Source organism: Poeciliopsis prolifica, unplaced genomic scaffold (assembly GCF_027474105.1).
Source record: "Poeciliopsis prolifica strain line A6 unplaced genomic scaffold, Auburn_PproV2 SCAFFOLD014, whole genome shotgun sequence".
In the NCBI taxonomy this organism is placed as follows: Eukaryota; Metazoa; Chordata; class Actinopteri; order Cyprinodontiformes; family Poeciliidae; genus Poeciliopsis; species Poeciliopsis prolifica.
In genome coordinates this window covers 4,568,238-4,592,492 of record NW_026562389.1, presented here as the reverse complement: position 1 = coordinate 4,592,492, position 24,255 = coordinate 4,568,238, and the positions used below count along the sequence as shown (strand labels likewise).

At 36.9% G+C, this 24,255-nt stretch overlaps 1 protein-coding gene across 1 annotated transcript; it reads right to left on the bottom strand.

Moving 5' to 3' along the window:
* Positions 1 to 23,536, bottom strand: zgc:63587 (uncharacterized protein LOC393431 homolog). Its single transcript, XM_055039984.1, has 12 exons — positions 23,405 to 23,536; positions 18,275 to 18,321; positions 17,776 to 17,875; positions 17,601 to 17,687; positions 17,121 to 17,244; positions 16,234 to 16,368; positions 15,805 to 15,922; positions 3,818 to 3,919; positions 3,595 to 3,740; positions 3,318 to 3,401; positions 3,184 to 3,241; positions 1 to 878 (listed from the first exon to the last, which is right to left on the bottom strand). Exons 2-12 carry the CDS (start codon positions 18,299 to 18,301, stop codon positions 813 to 815), a joined length of 1,047 nt encoding a protein of 348 aa, XP_054895959.1. The 5' UTR covers positions 18,302 to 18,321; positions 23,405 to 23,536; the 3' UTR covers positions 1 to 812.
* Positions 23,537 to 24,255: the final 719 nt, after the last annotated feature.

The window sequence follows — 24,255 nt, the reverse complement described above, 5'->3', positions numbered from 1 at the left end:
TTACTTTAGTCATCAACAGATTTTATTTCAGAAAAGTACAAAAAAGATTGTTGACAGCTAAATACAAGTCCTTTATGGCACATAGTTAAGAAATAATTGTTAACTCCAGAAAAAGACAAAAAGTTGAGAATGGCACATCAGATGGACAGCAGCGCGGGAACAAAGATTCAATCTGGAGGGGATGGAAGAAGTTAAATAAAGTCTCTAATGTAGATTTTCTTTTTAAGAAACCTGTAGACAGTTTTAAACTGAAGCGAATACAGACATGATCACAACTGTTTTCAGTCTGCAGTTTGGAACTAAAACTGCAGACACAAACAAGCAGGTCATTCTAGAGACAGATTCTCTCTATATTAAGAGTCTGGTTGGATTTTATTGTTAATTATTAAAGTTCTGCTGAATTGAAATGAACCAGATGAAACCGAAGAGCTGCTGTCAGCTGGACTGAAGGCAAAAAGAGGCTGAAAGTTGAATTAGACACAAAACAAAAGTTTAAACTGACAGCAAAACAGACAGAAACTGGCGGTGAAAGTAAGATTCAAACATCCTGTAAACTTTAGTGAAGACGTCTTTTAGTACCGTTTTCGATGGCAGACTGACAGACAACGACGGCGTGAGGCTAATTAACGGATAAATGTTCATGATAGTCATCTTTTTTAGAGAATAAAACAAAACAGGACAGTGTGGTTCTCCAGGCAGCTGGTGGATGGATGCTTAGCGGGAGCAAACAGAGGAAGAATAAGATGATGAAGATCCAGGTGTGACTCCTGGCTGGAGGGTTTTCTGCAAATATGGCGGATGCTTCCCTGGTTTCACTCGTCAGATTTCATCTTCATCTGAGCCTGCATCTGAGCGAGCATCTCCTGCATGCGCCGCAGCTGCGGAGAACCAACAAAAATAATCAGACAATTAAAAATAACAAATGAAAAACAAACATTAAGACGGTTTTCAGTTTATAACAAACAGCTAAAGAAATATCTTTCATAAATTAGCAGTGTAAAAACCATTTAAAATGTATGTATATTTTTATTATTTTCAGATGTAATGGCATCAGGAAAGTGACTAAAGTGTGTATTTGTTAGTAATTATTAAATAAAACAAGAGTTAGTAATTATTAAATAAAACAAGAGTTTTGGTGACTTTTTAAATATCTATTGCCATCTTGTGGCTGTGAACGTTAACTTCACCAAATACTATTTTCCTTTTTATTGTTTGTACTAAAATAACTTTTTTCTTCTGTGTTTGATTATGTCAGCAGAGAAAATACATATATTATCTCAAATAAACCTAGTTTTCTTATTTTGAAAAGTTTGTATTATTTCCTCCTGCCTATGTTTTATTTGTAACCTTTATCTCAGTATTTTGCAGAAATTCTATTTTGATACTTTTAAAGTGGCGAAATTCAAAGTATTTAGAGCAATAAAAACTTTTTCAAAGCACTGCTCTCTGATCAGATTCCTGTGATCCAGACTGATTATATAGTATTTTTCATTCATCTCTTTTTCTTATTAGGTTTTCATTCAGCATTATCGTCACTTTGATTTATTGTTCTTAAACGCTTTTACATTCTTTAAAATGTTTAAAAGCTTTTGAAAGGACTTCTGGATGTGAAGCAAAGTCATAAACCCAAAAGTAAGATAAAACCTTATTTCTGTGAATCGTTGTTGTTTTTGTGACTCTGACTTTAAAGCATGTCAAACATGTCAGGCATCGAGAATCAAATAAATCAGCTTTAACATTCCTGAATTAACATTTAGTTAATGTTTCAGTAACTAAACTTAACTCTAGGTTTTATCACTGAATGATCCGTACTGTTAGCTCATTTGACATGCACTGAAGAAATGCTTATAATGTACATAAAGAATAACATATTTATTCATTAAAATACCAACTATCTTAATAAATAGACCCTATCACCTATAAGATGATCTATTTTTCTAGACATTGTGATGAATAATATTTGTAATAATTTAGGTCAAAAACTGCGTATTCTGTACAGAACTGTAAGGTATTTACGCCATCAATGTGCCCTCTAGTGGTCCAAATTTCTAATAATCTAATTTTATAAGTGATTAATTAAAGGTGTAGTTGGTCCTATACAACAGTAAACATTAATTTAGCACTCTGATTATTGTACCTGGGTAGATACACTTACTTGACTTTTTTCCAGAAGAAGTTTGGAAAAGTACAGTTAAACTATATTAATCTTTATTTCTTGCTATCTTTAAATCATATACTATTTTCACAGTCACAATTAAATATACTAAAAAGACATAAAAATGCCCTTTCAGGCAGAATTTCTTTTTGCACACAGGCGAATTAGCTGATGGTACGGATTGTGAATTGACAGATTTTTATTAGAACATTGCAAGTTGAAAACCTTTTCAATCTCTTATTTGAGCTCCTATTTAATTACTGCAGCAAATAATAATTAAATATTGTTAATTAACTAACCCAGTTAATGGAACAGAGCAGTTGAATCAGTTCCCCTTTTTAGTGCATGGCTCTTTCTAGTAACTTTAGATTTTAAGAGCAGAGGAAGTGACTGCAGTGGTGTTTCCTCCTGCTGCAACAATTACAGCATGTAGAGAAAAGCTGCTCTTCTCGCCGGCGCTGAGTGCCTGGAGGTTACGGAGGTGACTCCCACCATAAAACTCAGCTAGGACATGCAGGGAGGAAGTGATGGCATATCCTGTTGGCACACTGCTTACAAACAACTGTGATTGAGCCCCAGCTGCAGCAGGCCAATCAAGAGCAGTCAGAAAACATTAAGTTAGGATGTTTTCCTTGCTAAGTGACTCTTCTGTATCGGTCTAATTTTTTAGATTAGCCTCAGAAATTCAAGAAAAAACTTGGCAATTTCTGATATTGTAAAGTTGAAAATTTATTAGAAAAAACAGAAATTTTGTACAGTAGCCCCATAATTTGTCGAAAAACACAACATGGAATCTTCTGAGTCAGCAGGTTTCCGACATTTGAAACAAAAATGTTTGAGAAATTTTTCTTAAAGGTGCCATAAGAAATTTTGTAGTTTTTATAGCAAATTTCTGACTTCAGAAACTTTGTTTTTTTTATAACATTTCTGAGATTTTGTGGTAGAAATGTACTCTTCTTTTTTTTATTTATATCAGCAGTAATACGCCACCGAAAACAGCAGTGCAGAGAGAGCAGATCTGTTTTTACCTCCAGCTCTTTCTGTAGCAGAATCTGGTCTTTATCCACCACATCCTCATCCACAGCTCTGCAGGAAAGAAAAACAAAAGTTAACCTGAATGAAAACACCTGAGGGTTTCCTGTTGATCTGATCAGCGTCTCACCTGCCGGCTCTCTTCAGTCTCTCGGACCGGAAGTTCTCATAATGCAGATCCTGAGTTACTTCCTGGAGGTCTTGCATGTGGGTCCTAAAATGACCAAACATTCAGACAGCTTCATTCAGAAGCTTCAAGAGCTCTTGATAGGCTTCAGATGGCCACAAGAGGGCAGTAACGTTCTGCTCTGAGTCATTTTCCAAACTTAACTGGTTCTATTGAAGTTTTCATGTCTTGCTCTAAAAAGTCCAGTAAGTTACCAGGTTTTATTACCAAGGAGACTCACACAAGCATGGTGCGTAGCTTCAGGAAGTCATTGTGCTCTGGGTTTTCCACCTCCACCACCCCCCACGGGTACAGGCGGCCACGGATCTTCTTCCCCTTCACCTCAATCAGCTGGTTGGACCCGATCACAGCAAAGGGGATGCTCGCCTGCAGAAAGGATGGTAAAAGTCAGTGGCTGCCCAGAGAAACAAGGAGGAATATCTTGATGATGTTTGTCCTCCCACCTTGAGCACTCGGGTCTGCTCCTTGAACTCCTCGTCTTCATCAGAGTCAGCGTCAGGAAGCTGATAGATTTTGATGCCGTGCTCTGCGATTTCATCAAGGATCTGATGAGAGTTTGACAGGAAAACAAACCGTGAGACTGAGGAGCAGAAACAGGTGGAAACAAACAAACTATTGCTTCCGAATGTATCAGTTTCTGCCAACGTTTAGTAATTAAAACTAACATTATTAAAGATAATAAACCTTGATAAAATTTATTGTGAAAATTTTAAGTCTAAATCCTCATGACAATAAATTAAACAATAAGCAATACGATAAAAGTTCACCACTGACTGAAGAACACATTAAAAACCTTTGGCATATATTTGCACTCAACATGTTGCAGAACATTTATAACAATTAAAGCTGCAAATCTTTGGGGATCTGTCTGTCAACTATATTTGCACATCTACAAAAAATTTAAATTTTGGTCCATTTTTTATAAAACAGTTCAATCTTGGTCAGGATAATAGAGTCTCAGAGACCAATAACATGGATTTATTCAAATAAAACAGTTTAACTTTATTTACTGATTGTGGAAGTTATCAATGCAGGTGAATTTTATTTAGGGGTATCTGGGTGGAAGGGATAAATAGATTCTTGATTTTGAAATATTTTCATGTTCTCCTTTCACCTTACAATAATGCTCAAACGTTTGTGTCAAAAATATCAAGGAAATGCATAAGTTTGTAGTTAGAAGTTGATGAAACAAAACAGTTCATGAATATTTGCATGACGCATTGTGGAGTAAGGTGAACTTTAAAGATAACCGAAAAAACACATAAAAGTCAGGAAATAAAGTCATAATAATATTAAAATTAAGTCATGAAGACAATAAAGTATTTATTCTCATTTGAGAATAAAGTCAAAATAAAAGGGGAATAAAATTGTAATATGAGAATAAAGTCAAAATATTACAAGATTAAATATTATGACAAGAATAAAGTCACAATATAATTACTTTATTCTCATAATTGAGGAAACAGAATCCATTTCTATTAAACGGTTAAAATAACAGATCTAGCTTTCACTCAGCAGGTTTAAAAACTCTATAGCAGCTTTCAGGTTTGCGTAAGAGCTTGTTGTTGCAGTAACACTTTTTTAATTAAAGCTCTGCCATGGAGGAAAAAGGCACGAGAGCAAAGCAGCATACAGGTGAAATAATAACAGTCTGTGTGTGGATTCAAGCTCTTAATAAGTACAGAAAAAGATCGCTCTCCCTCCTTTTTTTTTCTCCGGCCGGTAAAGAAACAAGTAAAAACAAAGGAGCTTTCTTCTCTGCTACCACAGGGACAGATGTCATTATTTATTATTCTAAACATCAAAGCTGCATTTTTCTTTTGTTTTCTCAAGAGCATAATTTTTCATATTCACAATGTAGGTTTACATAAAGGAGCCAAGAAATGCCAAGTGTTGTTTTAGGGGGACTTTCATGTGCTGGCGTACATAATGGGACAGTAATGAGTCAGCCGGGGAAGTGAGCGCAGGTTGGCCTGCTGGAGTCCATGTTGTGGCGGCGGCTTGTTTTCTCAGTGAACGCTGGACGCTGAGTGTGTGTGGGGGATTGTTGTGGGGCAGATCTAAAAACAAACAAGCTTTGCAGGACTCAGAGGAGAGCGTGACACCGGACCTGAGCCTCCTTTCCCCCCCTTTGGTCATGTACGCAAAAACACCCGATGTACAGAAGCGGCGTACATGGCTGCTAGATAAACACGACTGTGCCGAGGCAGAACAAAGAATTTAGGGAAACTGTACAGTCACAGGGAAAAATAAACACGCTGACGGGAAAAAACGAGGCACACAACAAATCAAGGCGGTCAGTAAGCAAATAAGATAAAGAAGAATTCAGATCATGGAATGAGATAAAAATGTTACATTTAAAAAAAAAAAAAAAAGCAGCTAAAACTGAAACGTGTTCAAAGGAAACTGCACTAAGAAGGTTATTGGGTCATTCCTGAAACACAGTTTTGTAGTCTGTCATCATCTGTTTGCAGCCCCTCCTAATCCAAAATATCTGTTTACCAGAATTATTCTGCTCCGCAACTTGTGCTTAAAACAGCCTGACACCTGTAATCAGGACCTCTCGTGGATCATCAGCTGCCAAAATCACCGCCTGCAGCAAATCCCTGTTGTCTCCGGCTGATTTAACTGTACACAATGTAGGCCTCAACGCTACACCAGACTCTCCTCAAGAGAGCCGGCGAACGAGAAAGCTGTGTATTTTAGTTGGCACCTGCATGCTGGCAGTGGAAGCCATTTTGATTTTTATGACTATCCTGCTGGGCAATAACACAACACTGGCCCCAGCATGCCTCCTTAATGTTGTTATGGTTGGCTGGATGGGTCCACTCCGCGATGTTCAGGGAACAAATCAACTGTTACACCAACTGGGTTCCTTCAGATATTTGATGTAAGCATTCCTGACTTTTCTATACTCAACGTGGCTTTAGAAGATATAAAAAAATAAAGTTTATCGTGATTTTAAAGCAGATATTTTCACAGTGAGCAGCAGAGTTTAAGAAAAAGAGAGAATAAGCTAAAGAGTAGTAGGACATGAGGAGGGAAGAAAATGAAGGACAGCCACAGGGAGGGAAGAAAGGAGAGAAAGAAGGTATGTCAAAGAAAAAGTTTGGACAAAATAAAAAAGAGAAAAGAAAGAAGGAGGAAAGTAGGACAGAAAATATTAATGAAGGACAGACAAAAAGGGGGAAAGAAAGTAGGTAAGAGCAAGGAAGGATAGGAGAGAGAGAAGGGATGAAGGAAATAATTACTCTAACAAGGACAGAAGACAGGTAGGAGACAAAAGTAGAAAAACAGGCAAAAGAGGAAGGAAGCGAGGACTCAATGGAGGAAAGATAAGAAAGAAGGAAGGATGGGAGGTAGGACTCAAAAGAGGAAACAAAAGAGGAAGGAATGGAGGTAGAACACAAGCGAGGAAAGAAAAAAGGAAGAAGGAAAAATGACACTAAAGAGGAAAGAAGGGAAGTAGGAGTCAAAAGAAGGGCATAGGACACAAAATAGGAAGGGAAGGAGTCAGAAAGGAAGGACAGCATTTAGAAAATTAAACAGAGCCATACAGAATTGTTTCAATATTGTCATTTTATTTTTCCAAACCTCTCCAGGAACCAAACTCTCATGACTTTACCACAGCATGGATCAGTGGAACCAAGTAAATATTACTTTATATTTTTGGAAACCAAGTATTTTTTTAGCTGTGGTATTTCATAATGTTGAGGTTGACTGAGGTGTACCACTTAGAAAATGGGTGAGGAATTTAAATTCCACAGGTCACAGCTAACATGGATTTATACAGAAAAGCAGGGATCAGACAGTTGTAGAAATAGCAGCATTAGATACGCTGCAGTGGTTATGTGTGGCCCATATATAGCAATACCTGCAGGCCTATACATAGATATAATTACAGAGGGATGTGGTGGGACAACAGCGAAGGTTGAACCAAAACCGCCAATCAAAACAAGGAGCAGAGTCATCATTAAAGGGATCGACATTTTCACCCAGTCAGCCTCAGATGGGAGTAATGTTTTTATGATTTGTTCATTTTCACACGAGCAAACCCACAAAAACAAGTGACTCAAACACCTGCTAAACAATTTTCACAGGAGGGAAACATAAAACTGCCCATGAGTCGAAACGCCGCTGACACATTCACAGTGGCACAGTTTTTCTCACGTGCCTCTGGAGGACGGAGCTAATTCTCCTCTGGGGTGGTATATTGCGTGTATCCACGAAACCTAAACTGCAACAATACTTGGAAGTGTACAAAAGCATTCCAAGAAAATCAACAATGTGCACACGGAGGGGAGAAAAACAAAACAAAACAATTAAATGCATCTTGGTACTAATCTACCTAGATTGAAAAGAGAATTGCAAACTTGCAGGAAGCAGGCTGAGGACACTTTGACGTAATGTTGATGTAATGGAGCAGGTCCCTGCCAGCTTCGTTAAGAAGCGTATCTGATCAGCTTTGATCCAACATTCGCTTTGAGAGAACATCTAAATCCTTGAAAAATCCAGCTTCTTTACACAAGCAGTCCTTTATCATTCTCTTTTAAGTAATATCAGTTTGCGCCAATCTTGTTATGAAAGGGAACAGTGTTTTAAAGCAAAGAGTAACTAATGATGGACCAACTGGTGGGACAGTATGGGGCTGAGGGACTGGGGCCCTGTTTTTCCAAGCTGAAGAATTTATTAAAGGAAAATCCCGGCCACTGTGATTGCACTGTGATCCTAATAACATTCCAGTTGATGCAAACAGCTGCTTGCTCTTTGCCTTGCAAAATAAAAATTAAAATACTCTTTGTCATGTTCCAACCAGAAACGCTCTTTGTGGCTTTCGAATGACTGCATGAAGTAAAAGGAAAATTATAAATATGCACAAAAATGTTATTTTTTCTTATTTTGTTGCGTTTTACACTTTTTAAAACCCCCTTTACTTGGAGGTACAGCTGAAATCTTTTTGTCTCTTTCAGCTTTGGACATCTATAAAAACAAACGTTTGCTCCCTTTTCCTTTTAAAATGGCTCAAAATCAGTCAGACAGAAAGAAAGAGTCGGTAAAAATCAAGTGTTTTCGAGTATCGCCACAGAGTTTCAGCTGAATTAGGTCTGCGCCACTTTTACACTCAACGATGCTTTGATTGAAAACCAAACAGTTCAGGCTGTATGTTTATAATCATCCTGTTTGATAAAACAAAGAGCAGGCAAAGAGGAGAAAGAAAAGCTTGTTTTTTGCTAGTTCACCATTCTTTCTCCTCTTACAGAACTTAATTTTCGAATCAAAGATGGGAACAGACGCTTGTCTCTGAGCAGGAAAGGCTTTTCAGCCAGTCATCTTTATCCAGCCTGCAGAGAGCCTGATGAGAGCAAGGGAGACCCAACAATACCTGAACCACAGGAGGGGGTAGCAGGGATTTAAACTTCAGACAAGCCACTTGCAGAAAAAGACGTTTGCATGCACTAACATGTAGCCAACCTCTGCCTCACTTTCACTACTATAATATGGCATTAATGGTAAAAAAGGGGACTAGATGGTGGGTCTTTGTAGCCACAGAAAATCAGTGATTTACCAGAACAATTTTGCAATGGAGGAAAAAAAAACCAGGCTTGCATATTCAGCCTACAGACAGAGGTGGACAGAAGACCTAGCCATTGTATTTTATTCAAATAAGTAAAAAGTTGCCAAAAAATTATACAGGAGTAAAAACGTATTTGGTTTAAAAGCTATTTAAGCACTAACTGGTCAAAAAAAAAAAAGAAATTAAGCATTTAATTTCTAAAAATGATGTAATAAGACAGACCAAAATATAAAGTTATGTGGAAATGTTGGTACAAAAAGACCAAAATAGAAATAATTCATATCAATAAGAATTAGAAAATGTCAAAATCATTTTATTTCAATGTAAAAGTAACAGAAATTGCAGGTGTGTCTGTGTCTGATGAATCTTTGGTTAAAACAAGTTTGTTCTTCATTCAGTGAAGTTACTCAGTGGGTAGACTATCCACAAATATTAATCAAGGATAATGACACTTCATAAAATTACTCCAGTTAAACAAAATTGTACAAAATACTGATAAAAGTATTTTTCCCCAATGGTTACTCAAGTAAATGTAGCCAGTTGCTACCCAACTCCACCTAGAGAATTTTGTTGCAACACAAAAACAATTTCTTTCTGTCAATGACATTTACAAAACCTTAATATAATGCCAACAAGTAAAAACATATTTATTAAAAGCAAAAAAAAAAAAAAACTGCATTAAAGGGTAGTGTGTCCCAACCTGCTGTATCTATAAGCGACAGAAAGTGGAAGTTTAACAGCCATGGTTACTTGAAGGCATCACGAGTATGATTGATCCACACACACACACACACACACACACACACACACACACACACACACACACACACACACACACACACACACACACACACACACACACACACACACACACACACACACACACACACACACACACTCCTATTGTCTGAGAAAAGCATTTGTACAGTTAAGACCACCCACCTCTCTGATCAAAGAGCACAGACACAATTGAGCTATTCATGTAATCTTGTATTTAAGTGAGACTTTAAGAGGGGAAGCAGAGTGAATGTAGGAATTCAACCAGACCAATATTTTTAAACTGGTCTCAGAGCTACACTAATAAATACAACAGATATAACCGACTCTTTAGCAGCGCTGCCCTTCAGCCCTTTCTCAGAACAGAGGACCGTGTGTAATGGGGGTGCTCGTTCCACAAGGGAAAGCAGTTATTTATTGTTTTAAAATCAGCGGAGATGTGAAGCAAGCTTGGGCACAATGACCGCAGGAGAGCAGGAAAATAAATATATCCGCGTGTTTGAAACACTCACAGGAAAACGGCCAAGCACAAGAGCAAGGACGTGCACAGAATGAAGTCATTCCTGCTTTCATTTCAACTTCGCAAGAGAGTTTAAAATCTGAGAACTGGTTTGACAAACGCGAGCTGTGGAGAAGCTGCTCAGAAAAGATAGATGAATGATAGACACAGATACATCTCAAAGAAAGTGAAACTCACTCAAAGGAATGAACATCAGCCAACAAATGTATTTCCTAAAGAAAGTGTTTCTTCACAAAGTGCTGTACTCAAAACAAATTATCTGAAAGTTAAGTGGAAGGAAAACATTGGAGGAAAAAAATCCACAAACAACAGGGATAAACAGTCTTAAGAGAGCTGTTTAAGTTTGTGCACAGAGGAGACTATGAGGTTGAGAAAACTGAGGACATTTTAAATGTTGAAGTGGATGGCGTAGAACTGATTGAGGAGAAAGAGGAGCAGATTTCCCCCAAAAAATGTGTTGAATGTTTGGAAACATCTTGGATTCGGCAAAGGTAGTGGGAAGAATCGTTCCATCAACATAACTGGATGTGAAGTATTTGCTCTTTTTTTTTTTTTAAGGGTGCAGGACGTAAAGGTTATCCACCATGTATTGGCATCAAGTTGAGCTGATCAATATACCATGATATGACTTTAAGTTTCTGTATCGGTCTATTTTAGAGTCTATTTTGTTCAACACATTAAAAACTAACATGCAGCCACAATATTTTTGAGATACAGCTAATGACAACCAAACGCATCTGACGCTTTAAACGCACTTTCAATGCAAACGCCTGATAATTTTCTCTGCACTTCGCGTTTCTCCTGTCAGGTGCTTCTAGTTTACATTCAAAGTCTACGCAGAGGGGCGTCACACATGTCAAAATCGCTCTAGCCGTTGTTTTCCTTTGCCAGATGCATTGGACACTCCTGATGCATCAAAAGCTTCAATGTGCCTCCACAGACTTTGAAACAAGACGCACCTGACGCTCAAAACAAGTTTGGTGTGAACGCACCATAAGGCTACTGTGTTCTGACTGAGGTCACATCTGGGGAAAAATATCATTTTTATCCAACCTTAATTTGCTTTTCACCCAGCGTTTTGCTTTGTGAGCGGAGGATAAAACTCATATGACTAACACTTTGTTGTTCAGCTCAAACCAGACGACTTTATGTGTTGCTCACTCTGTAATTCCAGTCTAAACCTGCTGTCCTGAAAAAAGTAATACAGTTTGAGACTAAAGCCCTATACAGGATATGACTTTAGGGTCCCAGACTGAGAGGATCAGCTTCTCAATATACCCTCCTCAGGGGCAATTTATAAACCATGAGCATAGCAACCCCGGAGAAGGAAATTGGCATTAGATGGAAGGACAAAGTAAAAAAGCGCTTTGTGAGGCAGTTCCAGGAGAGGAACGACTGAGGAAAGTACAATTAAGGGGAGGAGAGGTGAACGATGGGAGAAATGTTGACCCGGTTCTCTGAGTCTGAGCTGTACAACAGGCTGGATGGTTGCGTCTTCTCAATGGAAATGGTCTCGGCACATTACAGGAAGCTTATATTGTTTCATACAAGTATTTCCCCTCATAATAAGAGAATGGTCAAGCATTGAGGAAAGCACAGGGGAGCAGGGATTTATTACGAGACAAATGGCTCCAAACTGTGAGAAAGTGCTAGCAAAACACCAACTAATAAATTGTGAGGGCCACAACACTCACTGTTATCAATCATCCGAGCGATTCTGCTTCCTGGCAGGTTCTTGGCTCCTGGAGGTCTAACCTCAGAGGAAGTTCTGATGTCCTGCTTCATTAAACACGACTGGCTGCTGAGAATCCGACATAAAATTTAGCCAGAGGTGGGCGACGTACCCAAAAATTATATTCAAGTAAAAGTATTACTTCAATACATCTCTCTTCAAGTAAAAGTAAAAAGTAGTCCTGCAGAAATTACTCAAAAGAGATAAAGTTCTTGGCAACAAAGCTACTAAAGAACTGAGCAACCGATCAAATCATAAAATTAGAAAGAAAAAAACGTAAACAGGATCTGATCTGAAGCTTCCCACTTTAATTCCTTTGGAACAATTAAAATTTATTTTAAGTCAAAAGGAGAAATCTTGTAAAATTTATTTTTTTAACTCATATTTAATTTAAGTAAAATTTCTTAGTCGCTTATTTTGTTGCTGGGTTGTTAATTTTGTTTGTTTTATCAAAATGAGTCTTTGTTGTATCACCGATCTTGGATTTCAATGAGACAACCTGCATAAATAAAAGTAAAATAACAAAAACTAAGTTATGTGAAAATATTGGTATTTTAAGGACCAAAATGAAAATAATTCATATAAAAAAAATTAAAACATAGCAAAATCAGGCAAAATAAATATTTTTCCAAATCAATTTATTTTGATATTAGATTTATGAAATTTTAACAAGAACTGCATGTGTGCGTCTGGTGAATTTTTGGTTAAAACAAGCTTGTTCATCACTCAGTGGACTTACAATATACACAGTATTTCATAATAAAGTTACTCAAGTAAAAGTAAAAAATACACTGTAGAAAAAATATTCCAAAAAGTTTGTTTTTTTTCTAAAAGGATACTTTGGGATGAAAATGAAACTTGTGCATGCTCAAGCTGCAGCCAAACAGGAGATAGGAGGAATAATCTGCACTCATTGGAGACATGGTGCCGTTTCTAAATGAAGATTTGTCAATTAAGCCTCTAGATTTCCTGTCGATAATGTCTTTCCAAGAAACTCACAATCACTATTAAGATTTAAAGATAAAGTCTGAGCTCAGTAAGAAAAACAGGACAAAAACATTTATCTGCAGGTACAGATAGCAGAAACAAAATGGCCTGCTAAATCCTCAGTGGCATGGGTTTCTGAGAAAAGATGCGAGCATTTCTTAGAAAGTTTTGTTTAACTTTTTATCTAATTGCTGCTTGGTGTGCAATAGGAAATGTCTGTTAGGGGAACATTTAGTGGAGGAAAAACTGATGGACAGATAAACTCACAGACAGATACTGCAGCACTTTTATTTGTGCTGCTATGGTTACACGTTTACAACAGAAGAAAACACATAAGTGGGGTGTAAAGACAAATGTCACGTCCGACTTCTAATCTAGACATGTGACCTGCTCCAAGTTGCCAAGCTCGGGTTTGTTTCCGGGACCGAGTGGTGACAGGAAACATGGGTTTGTTCATGTTTGGTGCCAGAGGAACACTTAAAAGGTCTAGGAAGGTTACACCATCAAACAACACAGTAGTCTTACTATAAAGTCATTTTCATCACAATGGAGATGGATTTCTGCTTTGATTTTTTTTAAATGACTCCCACAGGTAAAAATATATTTAAATGTCCATGTCTTTTGATATGTTCATAAATGTTTACCTTTAAAAAGACCATTACTTTCATGATCGACATGAGACGACCTTAAGAGCCTAGGTTATAAATGAGGGAGTTGAAAGCAGAAAGTGAGGAGAAACAAAGTGGTTAAACAGAGAACAGAGCAGCCGGTTGCCTACTTTGACGCCTGCAAGGCAGCCGACTCCAAGACCTGAATGAGATGCTGGTGGGAGGTCCGAGTACAAAGAGGAGGAGGACAGACAGGCTGGCAGTTAATACATGAAAAGATTAAAGATTAAAAACCTCAAGTTATGACGACATGTCTTTCAACAAGCTGTCCACAGTCGCCACATGCTTGATTAACAGAAGGGATTGTTGGAAAGCCAACAACTCGATCAAATTGATCTGGACTCCTTAGATTAAAACTTAACTGAATTTCACTTGGTACTTGAATCTGATTACATTTTATGATTGGGTTATAAATTGGAATGAATTGGATCCAGTCGTCCTTTGGAAAGAAATGACATTCGACATTATTTAGTGGTGTATGAATAAATCTGAACTAGGATGGGAGTCGATTCATAAAAGCGGCTGAAAAGGAAACTCAGAAGCAGCAAGACACAAGATTACGAATCAAAATGATTAATGATGGGTTACAGTTCCTCTCTGAGGCTCTTTATCAGCTGCTATTTGTTTGTTTTATCACTTTCTTGACCACACATAACGTAAACAGAAGAATGTTGAGCAATATTAAGCACCACCAACCTTGAAACTCATGACCGTTAAACATTTTGCAGCTACAATAAAGCAGAGAATCAGAAATGTTGACTATAAATTAATTTTTAAGTTATTTGTCTCATTTTGGGAAATATTTTATTCCTTTTTATAAAGATACTCTCAATCAAATAATGCAACCTCTTCTCATCATTTCTGCATAACTTACAGCTCTGGAAAACCTCCTGGTTATTCCACCAAATTTTGATTTCTGAACCATTCTCGATTTAAAACATTTGTGTTATTGTTTCTAAATGAACATAAACTTGTTTTCTTTGCATTTCTTGAGATCTAAAAGCGCTGCAACATGCTTTCTCATTTTCTGCAAAGAAATCCAAAATTTTTGCTTGGAATTTCAGACATGTCAATTCATTTTACTTAAACATATACCTATAAAAAGTAAAATTAGAGAAACTGATCATTTCAATTTTTCCAGGAAATATATTCTTGTAACTCCTATTTTCAGAAAGGAAAAATGCATTTAATTTTAATTAAAAGGATTTTGAGAAAAAAAAAAGAAACATGGATATGTTTGACTTGTTCCCAGTCCCAACTGGGGAAAAAGATAAAGAACAATATCTCAGACATTTTTTTTAATAAGAATAATTTATTTCTATAAAAATTTTATGTATTTAAAGCTTGAGATGGTTGAGGGATTGAATTTAATTGTTATACACCTCAGATATTAAGAGTTGATAACAACGCTAATAAGTAGGAATGAATAGATGAAGCAAATGTTTCTGTTGTTACTTGCTGGGTTAATTTATACAGATATATTGTATAAATGGGCTGGTCTGAGTGTTTGCTTTACTTATAAAAGCTGTAAGAAACCTAAAAAAAAACACAGACTCATGTTTGCAACCAAAACACCAACATTATTTGTGTGGAGGAAACAGGAAAGCCTGCGAACTTATAATGAATATGTGAGGTTATCATCTGAAAACACTCAATAAAATAAGGTGTTACTACGTCCTTCCCCCGTGGACAGCAGAAAGCCGAGGAGCAGGCAGGCAGACACCTGGGTCAGCTCCAACAGGAAGTATCTGGAGCAACTTAAAACTGGATATGTGTTGCATCCATGTTATATACAACAGTCCTGTTCCTTCTACAGTTTCCTCTCATTTATTGCCCCTCCCTGGACTTTTAAACAATCTGCTGGTGTCATGAAAAACACAGAAAGGTCATATATCACTGTAATTACACAGGGAAGCACTGCTGCTATTCAAAACAAACAGAAAAACGCCAGACACAGGAAGATTCCAGTACGCACGGATGAAAGATTTAGGTTTCACCCAAGTATTCTGTCATTAATTTGTTAATTTGGACCACATGTCAGGAATAAACCTTCCATCTGCAGGTGGAATAAAACAAATACATGGAATATCCTAAAGAAACGCAGCAATACTTTTACCTTCATGTCTCCTTCTGTGGAGAAATCAGCATTAACGACAAGACATGAAACTCACCCTTCTCTTCAGACGATCCCTCTCTCTCAGTGTGAGCGTGTCAGCCTTGGCGATTACTGGAACAATGTTGACTTTGCTGTGGATGGCCTTCATAAACTCCACATCCAGAGGCTTTAGACTGGGAGAGGGAAGAAACATGGAGATTAATCAGGAAGGAAATAACAAAACATAAAAATAGCAGACCCAAGAAAGAGGAACAGGACAGGAGAAAAACTGAAAACGAATAAAACAGAACTGAATGATTGGAGGAAGCTAAAGTTTGCTTTGCAAAATCTTTAAAAATAGAAAACATTTAGCCAGAAAAAACTAAAGAAACAAACACACGTCTTTGTCTTAACAGTTTTAAACAAAAAATTCTGCTTCTATTTACTTTAGTGGACTAAAGTAGTTATATAATCAAAATTTGTGACATATTTGCATTATTTTTACCCATGTCCAAATGGAGAAATGAAATAAAAGCAGCAGTGCACCCTGTTGTCCACTATGTGCCTCCGGTTCAGCCCACTCTCGTCATGTAGGTATCGCTCAAACTGATTGTCAATGTACTGGATGATGGTCTTGAAGCTGATGTCAGAAAAAAACACAGATACATACTCTTTAAAATATAGCTAAGCACTACAAAAAGGTAAAGGAAGCAAAACAGATATATATGGATGACATATTGAACTCTTCAATAAAATGTTAGTGTTTTTATGCACAGTTAAGAGCAAAATTACTAAAACATAAAGAGTTAGGTTCATAATCTTTTAATTTTATCGACTTGTTTTGTCTGACTGGAAGCTCTATGAACATTTCGGAGTCTTCATAATCCTGACATGGAGAGGGGTAAAGATTAGGGTGACGGTAAGGAGGCCTTCCAACTTTAAAAACAATTAACAAAGACAAATAACCAAAATACCAGTTTATCAGCTCTTAAAAAGGTGTTCTATTTGTGTAATACAAAAATGCTTTTCAGCTGGTTATTGAGAAGCACAAAGTTTTCAAAAGTAATGTTTTTGTCTAAATTTATATAGAAATAAATTATTCTTATTTAAAACAACATCTTAACCATTGTTCTTTATCTCTATTCCCATTTAGGACTGGGAAAAAGTCAAACATATCTGTTTCTTTCTTTTCTTGAAAGTCTTTTCATTAAAATTAAATGCATTTTTCCTTTCTGAAAACTGAAGTTACAAGAATATATTTCCACATGAAAGCGAATACCAAAAACAGATGAAGATCCATACTTATTTCACACCACCAGACATTCTCTAAAAGTATAACAGGTTTATGAGGATGATTATATTAAAACTGCTCATCCATTAGATCAGATGTACCAGTCTTGGCTGTCGATGGCGTCACCATATCCAGGGGTGTCAACCACAGTGAGCCGAAGCTTCACCCCCCTCTCCTCGATTTCAACAGTGGATGCCTCGATTTGGACTGTCCGCTCAATTTTCTCTGAGGGGGTTAAAGAAAAAAGTAAACAGAAGCACAACACCTGTAAAAATACCGTTAATGTATTTGTACAACGTTAAAAATCTATTTTCTCCCTATATGTGCCAAATACTTCAAAACCAGAGAAGTTGACTTTAAAATAAAGTCTTAAACGTTTTGCAGTTACAAAACTTGGTAATTTTTTTTTCAGTAAAACAAATCCTAATCTAGCTGAGTCATAAGAAGGCCGTCATTTTGAAGGCTGCATGCAGCATTCCAAACGGTCCTCCTCCAATAAAGCTCTGCTGGAGACTTAGCTGCAGACATTTCTTCTTTATTACAGAGTCTGTAAGCGTGTGCCTGTGAATTAGAAAGCGTACCAGCAGCTCCAGGGATGTAGCGCTCAGGGTAGAGATCAGTAAGAAACAGGCTGTTTATGAGTGTTGATTTGCCCAACCCAGACTCTCCTATTTAAAAAAATTGAAGAAAATTCATTGTGTATAAAGAAAAATAAGCAAATAAAATCAACATATGCAGTTAAGAGTGATCACTCACCAACTACCATAAGGGTGAATTCAAAACCTTTCTTCACAGATTTTCTGTGCACTTGGTTTGGAAGGTTTGCAAAACCAACATAACCAGCTGAGTCTGGAAACTGAAAAACATCAAAAAAAAAAACAACATCTCAAATCTGCAACGTGAGACATAAAATTCAGATTATAACAGCAATAAAGACCATAGCAGAACAGATTTATTTTATGAGCTTGTTTTCTTCACCAATTTCAGTGAATAAACTGGTCATTTCTTAAGCTCTAAGTCAGTGCAGATGTAGGTGAGATTGCTGGCGAAGCATATCACTGGAAAATTCCAGCAGCCAATAAAATAAAGTCAAGAAGCACTTGAGTTTAGACAGGATTTCCTTTTTAAATGCTAATACAAACATGTGGGCAAATCATTAGTACCAAAATAAGTCACACTGATCTCATTAGTGAGCTCTCTTCCAAATGTGGAAATTTGAAGCAAAACTAAACAGTTGTGTCATTCATATCCTCACCTTTCCTTTTTCTCCCGACTGCGACATTACTATTTGTCAAGTTACGCCTGCAAGTAAAAAGAAAAGATTAATTAGAGGATGATGTGACATGGTCGAGAGCATCTCATGTACAAAGCTAAAACAGTCTGAAACTGAGATAAAAACCCATTTGATTTAGCTGAACTCCATAGATACACCCGCTGCATCTATGCAGTTAATGGTGTACTATGCACCCCATTAACTCTTCTCACTACATCACTCCAAATGTTTGACAAAGGAACAAAACCAGTGGTTAAATCAGCAACATGATGACTGAGCAGGAAGACTGGACTTCATTTTATCAACAGTGACCTGGCTCCTGTGTTGCAATGTGAACAACATGACAGTGAAGCAATAGTGCCAGAAGGAGATTCAGGATGATCCTGAAACCATTTATTCAGGACTAGGTGCGGTGGAAACCTAATCTGAGTCCAGTCCATTGGTATGCAATGAACCAATCAAGTGCATGAACAATTTGGGAATAAAAGCATTAAATATATAACGTCGTTTCGGGCCACCTTTTGTAAGCACATGAAAGAGGGCAGAGATCCTTGATACTGACAGGGTGGTTTCACCAAGCCTGCAGGGAGAACAATGGATGTTTAACATCTTGGTTCCTGAAACTTTTCCGATATGGGCCAGCTCAGCTGAAGGAGAACATGTCTCACCCTTGACTAGAGTTCAAGGTCAAGGACTACACAGCCACACCAATCATTTAGGGAGGCAAAGACAAGGGGCGTGACCTGGTCAACGCAAAATGGAAAGTGATCGAGACTTCCCCAAGAAATAAGAGCTGATTAAAAGGAAATAACAGGCTTAACATAGAAATATTTATATGTAAACCTGAATTTAAAAATGCAGATCTGCAGATCTCAGACGGTTTGTGAGAAATCAATTAACAGTAAATTGATAAATGAAAACAAGACAGATTTCAGTCTTCTGTTAGCAGCTTTAAAATGCATGACAAACTCGTTTTAATTTTTTGTCAAGATATTAAATGTTGCTAAAAAGCCGATTGTGCCACAATGAAATTGATAAAACCCATTAACAAGCTTCAAATCTTATTGAGCTTTGAGAATGTGTTCTCAATTATGTCATTACCATTATGTTACTTGAAAATGGTCTCAAAATAACACTATTGTTTATTATGATAACTTCGGGGACAATTTATCAACCAGCAAAATTTATTAGGGTGAAGGCCAACTCCTGCAACTTTCTTATAAATCTTATAAAAGCAGCAGCTGAATTGAATAACAAGATTTGAAGAAAAAAAAAACATCCAAAGCAAAATCCAATTTTCAACTTGAAACTCAGAAAATCCAAATTCCAGGTACAACCAGAACAGACAAGCACTTCAACCTACCAAACAGCTTTATAGAAAATTTGAAAAAATTTACTATTTGTGTACTAAAATCTAATACTGAAAGGTCTGGGAAACAGTGGCATACAAAAAAAATTTAAATCCCTTTTGAGTATTTTGCTTTACATGTGAAAGTATTAGACCTCTGGTGACATAGGAGACATTGCCATTACATGATGGCCATCACGTAATCTGCCTTGAATCTTATGACTATCCTTCTAGTAATTCAGTGAGCACCAGATGAGCTAAAGTGTATTATTCCAGCCTTTGAACAAAATGGTGAACACACCAACAGACTGACTCACTGCCCAGGGTAACACCAGCCTAATCATTGGGTTCTAGGCTAAAAACACACCTAATGCAATAATTAATGTGTTTTCTTTTTTAATGGATTTGTGAGCGACCAAAGTGGGCCACACCAGCGCATTCATACACCCCAAAGTGTTGTTCCTCGTCCGGCTCTGTGGGAACCAGCATTAGTCCGGCAGCAGATTAATTAAACTGTTTGAAAACCGCAGCTGTAATCTCACAAAGACAACACTGCAGGACACACACGTAGGAGGCACACTTCAATAAGGCTTTCTTAATAATAGCCATTTAATCGTCTGGACCGCCAAACGTCTTGCACACCAACACACACAGCGACCACTGGGTCGTGCTTGTGAGAGATTGAACTATTGAGAAAAATACCACATCAAAAACAGTGAAATTTAAAACCTGTAAGTTAATTCATTAGCTGACAAAATGCAACAAAATTTCAGAAAAGGTTTAAGGATCCGAATGGAAACGTAACTTCTCCACAAGTAGAGTCTATAACTTATTAGGAAGACAGATCAGTGAGCCGAAATAACAAACATGGCAATAATTCACAATGACCAACCCCAGAACTGGTGAACATTAATAAACAATGACTATGTACATCTCTTCAAAGCTGAATATTATATTCTGATTATTAATCTTATAGTTGAGAGATAATATCAGGTGTAAGATGTTTTTAAAATGTTATACCCTCTGCATTTCTTTGACTTCATCTCTATTCGTTTTCAACATTATGAAATGGCAGAAGAAGACGTCCTTATTGCACAGAAATGAAGTGCTTGGTGGTTTATAAAGTTTAACCACCTCAAAAAGGCATTTCATCCACACAATTTTAATATGAGAGAAAGACTGAGACTCAAAGCATCCACAGTGTCTTGCATGTGAAAAACCAGAATGAGATAGGTAGTATGTTGGTGAGTAATTCAACCTAAAGTCTTAATAAGCTCATAGCTGATTAAATATAATTTGATTACATCCTGTAAGAAAAACTGATTAAAGAAGCGGAGAATATTTCTCCGCTGTGTAACAAGATTATTCAAAACCTCCAAGACAATAACGCTGGCCCACTTTGTAAATATGAATGATGTTTTATTGTTGCATTCACATCACTCAGGAGAACAGGAGGTAACATCCTCTGGTAGTTTTGTAGATGGGTGCGTTGATGCTTGAGTGGGAGATAAAATCACAGGAAAGGGGAAAGGTCAGAGACTAGTCAGGGATCAGAATTCAGAGACGCTATTCGCCGGCAGGATACATTCCTTTGATATCAAATTTATTTGTCCAGCTAAATTGTTTTCTGTAGTAGGAGACAGCTGTGGACTTTAGATTACAGCTCCTCGAGTCAGTCCTTGTGCTTGAAGCGCTAAGCATTCAGTAAGAATGGAAGTGAATTACGCAGGCTATCAGTGGGCCAAAAACACAAGCAAAGATGAATGATAATTCTTCAATAGTGGCCTGCTGCCACATCTAAGCCACATAATACAAATATTTAATGGTTTCCTACTCTTATTCTCTGGTTGTCTGAAAGTGAAATTTATTATTGTGCCACACAATAAATAATAATCAGATAAAGGAATAAGTTTTAGAATATGCCACAAGTGAGCATAATATACATTTTTTAACACAAATGAGTGAAACCAGCCTATTTTATGTCAGACCTGTTCTAAAAGGTCAGAAGCATTCGATTTGTTTTATGATTAAGAAATGCATCAAACATAAAAACTACCAGGCTGTGTTTTTGTCTGTTATTGGATGAGATGGAATAGAAAATGTTGGCAGGTTTTGAGAAATCGTACAGTTAAGAAAATGGTCTACCATCTCTATAAGGAATACATACAAGGACTATTGTTGATAGTTCTGAATTTACTAGTTTTGGTTAATGCAAATATGAAGAAATAAACTGCCTTTCATAAAATTTCTTGGATGTGCAGCTTTACTCTTCATCAAAAAAGACAGACATTTTCAAAGTTCTTATTTACATAAACTCAGGTCTCATTGTTGTCTCAATATTTATTTCTTTGTTATTGCTATTGTTTTATTTTATTTTATGGATCTTAAAAAGTTTTATTGGATTCCGGTCCAACCCTTAGAAGTAGTACTAAAATAAGCATATTACTGCATATTATACTTATTTTGCATAATTTTTATTACTACTTTTATTAGGAAAACCCAGTTTATTTGCATGCAGTTTCCATGGAGAACATTCCACTTTCCAATTATAGAATAATTTACAGTTTTTTCAGGAAATACAGCCAATAAATCTCCCACTCTTTCCGATTTCTCTACTTTTGATATACATAACCATCATTTAACCACAATAGAAAGGCTTCCTGAGGATCTGTGTAGCTAAAAAAAAAAAAGCTTAATCATCCAACCTTTCACTACAAATTTGAACTTTTTAAGTTTGAATATTTAATAAGAAACCACTATATTGCTATATAAATAGGTAACTAAAATAAAATACGGGCGCACATTGCAGTTTGAGATGTACCAAAATTATTGAGCTATAATCTGTCTTGTGTAGTAACTTAAATCCAGAAAAAGACATTTCTATAACTTTGTTCTGTTTTGATAATTATTTAAATTTACTAGGAATGATTTATTGGTAAGACACTACCAATTTCAATATATTTAGAAAGAAGTGAAAGGTTTGTTTTTATGGTAAAAGAGAACTATAAAAATAACTGGTATGGTCAAGTGAAAGCTTTAAAAAATTACTTATTGCAAGCTGGCCTTAAAATCTCTGACTGCTGCATCTTTATTTTTATTTTTTTTAAAGAGTAACCTCTTTGATTGTTCCTCATAGTTTGTCAGAATATGCTTAAGCCTCACCCTTCCCTGTATATGTGAAGAACAAATATCCAATCTAATCAAATCTGCCAACAGTAGACATTTAAAACTGAATCCAACAATTTTTTTAAATAAACGTTTTTAAGAAAAGACAATAAGTGAGTTCAAAACCCTCAAAAACGTAACTTTTCTTTTCTTTAAGACAAAAAAGAATAAGAAGAATGTGTTTGGACATGTGTAATGTGATGAAGGGGAAAATAAAACAAACTTTAAATCATCTCCAAAAGTCTTAGGGCCTCTTGAGTTTGTAACATTGATTTCCACCACACCCAGTTTGTCAGACATTAAGCTTACCAACTGGGACAAGGTCGCTGTTGTTTTGACCTACACCCTAAGTTGAATACAACGCAACATATAACAACCTTACTCTCTCCTACTTTAATGCTATATTTGTAAACAGATTTTAGGCGTAAAACAGAAAGGAACCTGGCCTAACGTTACATGCCGAACTTTAGCATGCAACAGTTGTTACCGCGACCGGTGTCGTGTTCCCAACTCGGCTTCCACAGCCTCTATTCCACAAGCTCCAAATAAACTGACCTTTTCGGATCAAAACTACTTTTAACGGGCGTGCCGCGTCTTACCTGCACCGTATTCTGAGGTATGGTTAATCAACGGGAGCCTTTACGCTGTTGCTGCTATCCCAGCCCAGGAAGGGGAACCCGGAAACTGCTTCCCTAAGTCCGCCCTCCTCCAACCAACAAGCTGCTGGTCAACGGCTGTCCCCGGGCGCAACTGCCGCCATTACGGCTCAGCAGAGTGGGTGGCTGTGCCGTTCATGTTCTGACATATGAGAGCCAAAATGGCGGACACCCAACTTTAGCCACTTTAATCGTCTGTTTTTCAACCTTTCTAATCGTTAAAGCCATTTCTGATTAGTTGCAGGTAGCGTACAAATTGTCAGAGTAAAAACATGGGTGTTTTCCCATGTATAACATCGATGGGTTACCATGGAAAATAAATTCCCACTTGAAATTAAAATTGGGCATGTAGCGCAACACAAGGGTATGGAAGCCCGTTTCTGCCACTCTAATAAAAAAAAAAAACTTTCATTATGAGATAATTATCACTGTATACTGGGATAGTATAGCATCATAATGTGATATAAGGAGGTGTATCACATACCTCATAATGAATGATCTCATCATGTTCAGATACTATCTCATTACTATGAGTTTTTTTCTTTTTCTTTTTAGTCACAGTGGTGGAATCAGGTTTCTACACATTTTTTTGGAAACACCTTTTACACTATTTCTACCATTTTTGTTGATCCAAGTATGTTTCCATGATTTGATTCGTTAGATTTTAAGATTTTTTTTAAGTATTAGTATTCCTTTTCAGAAGGATAGAACAACCTCCCTGTTAAACACTCAAATGGACATCAGAAAAATCAGTAAAGGAGCATTGATGATTCCTGTTGATGGTTTATGTCAGG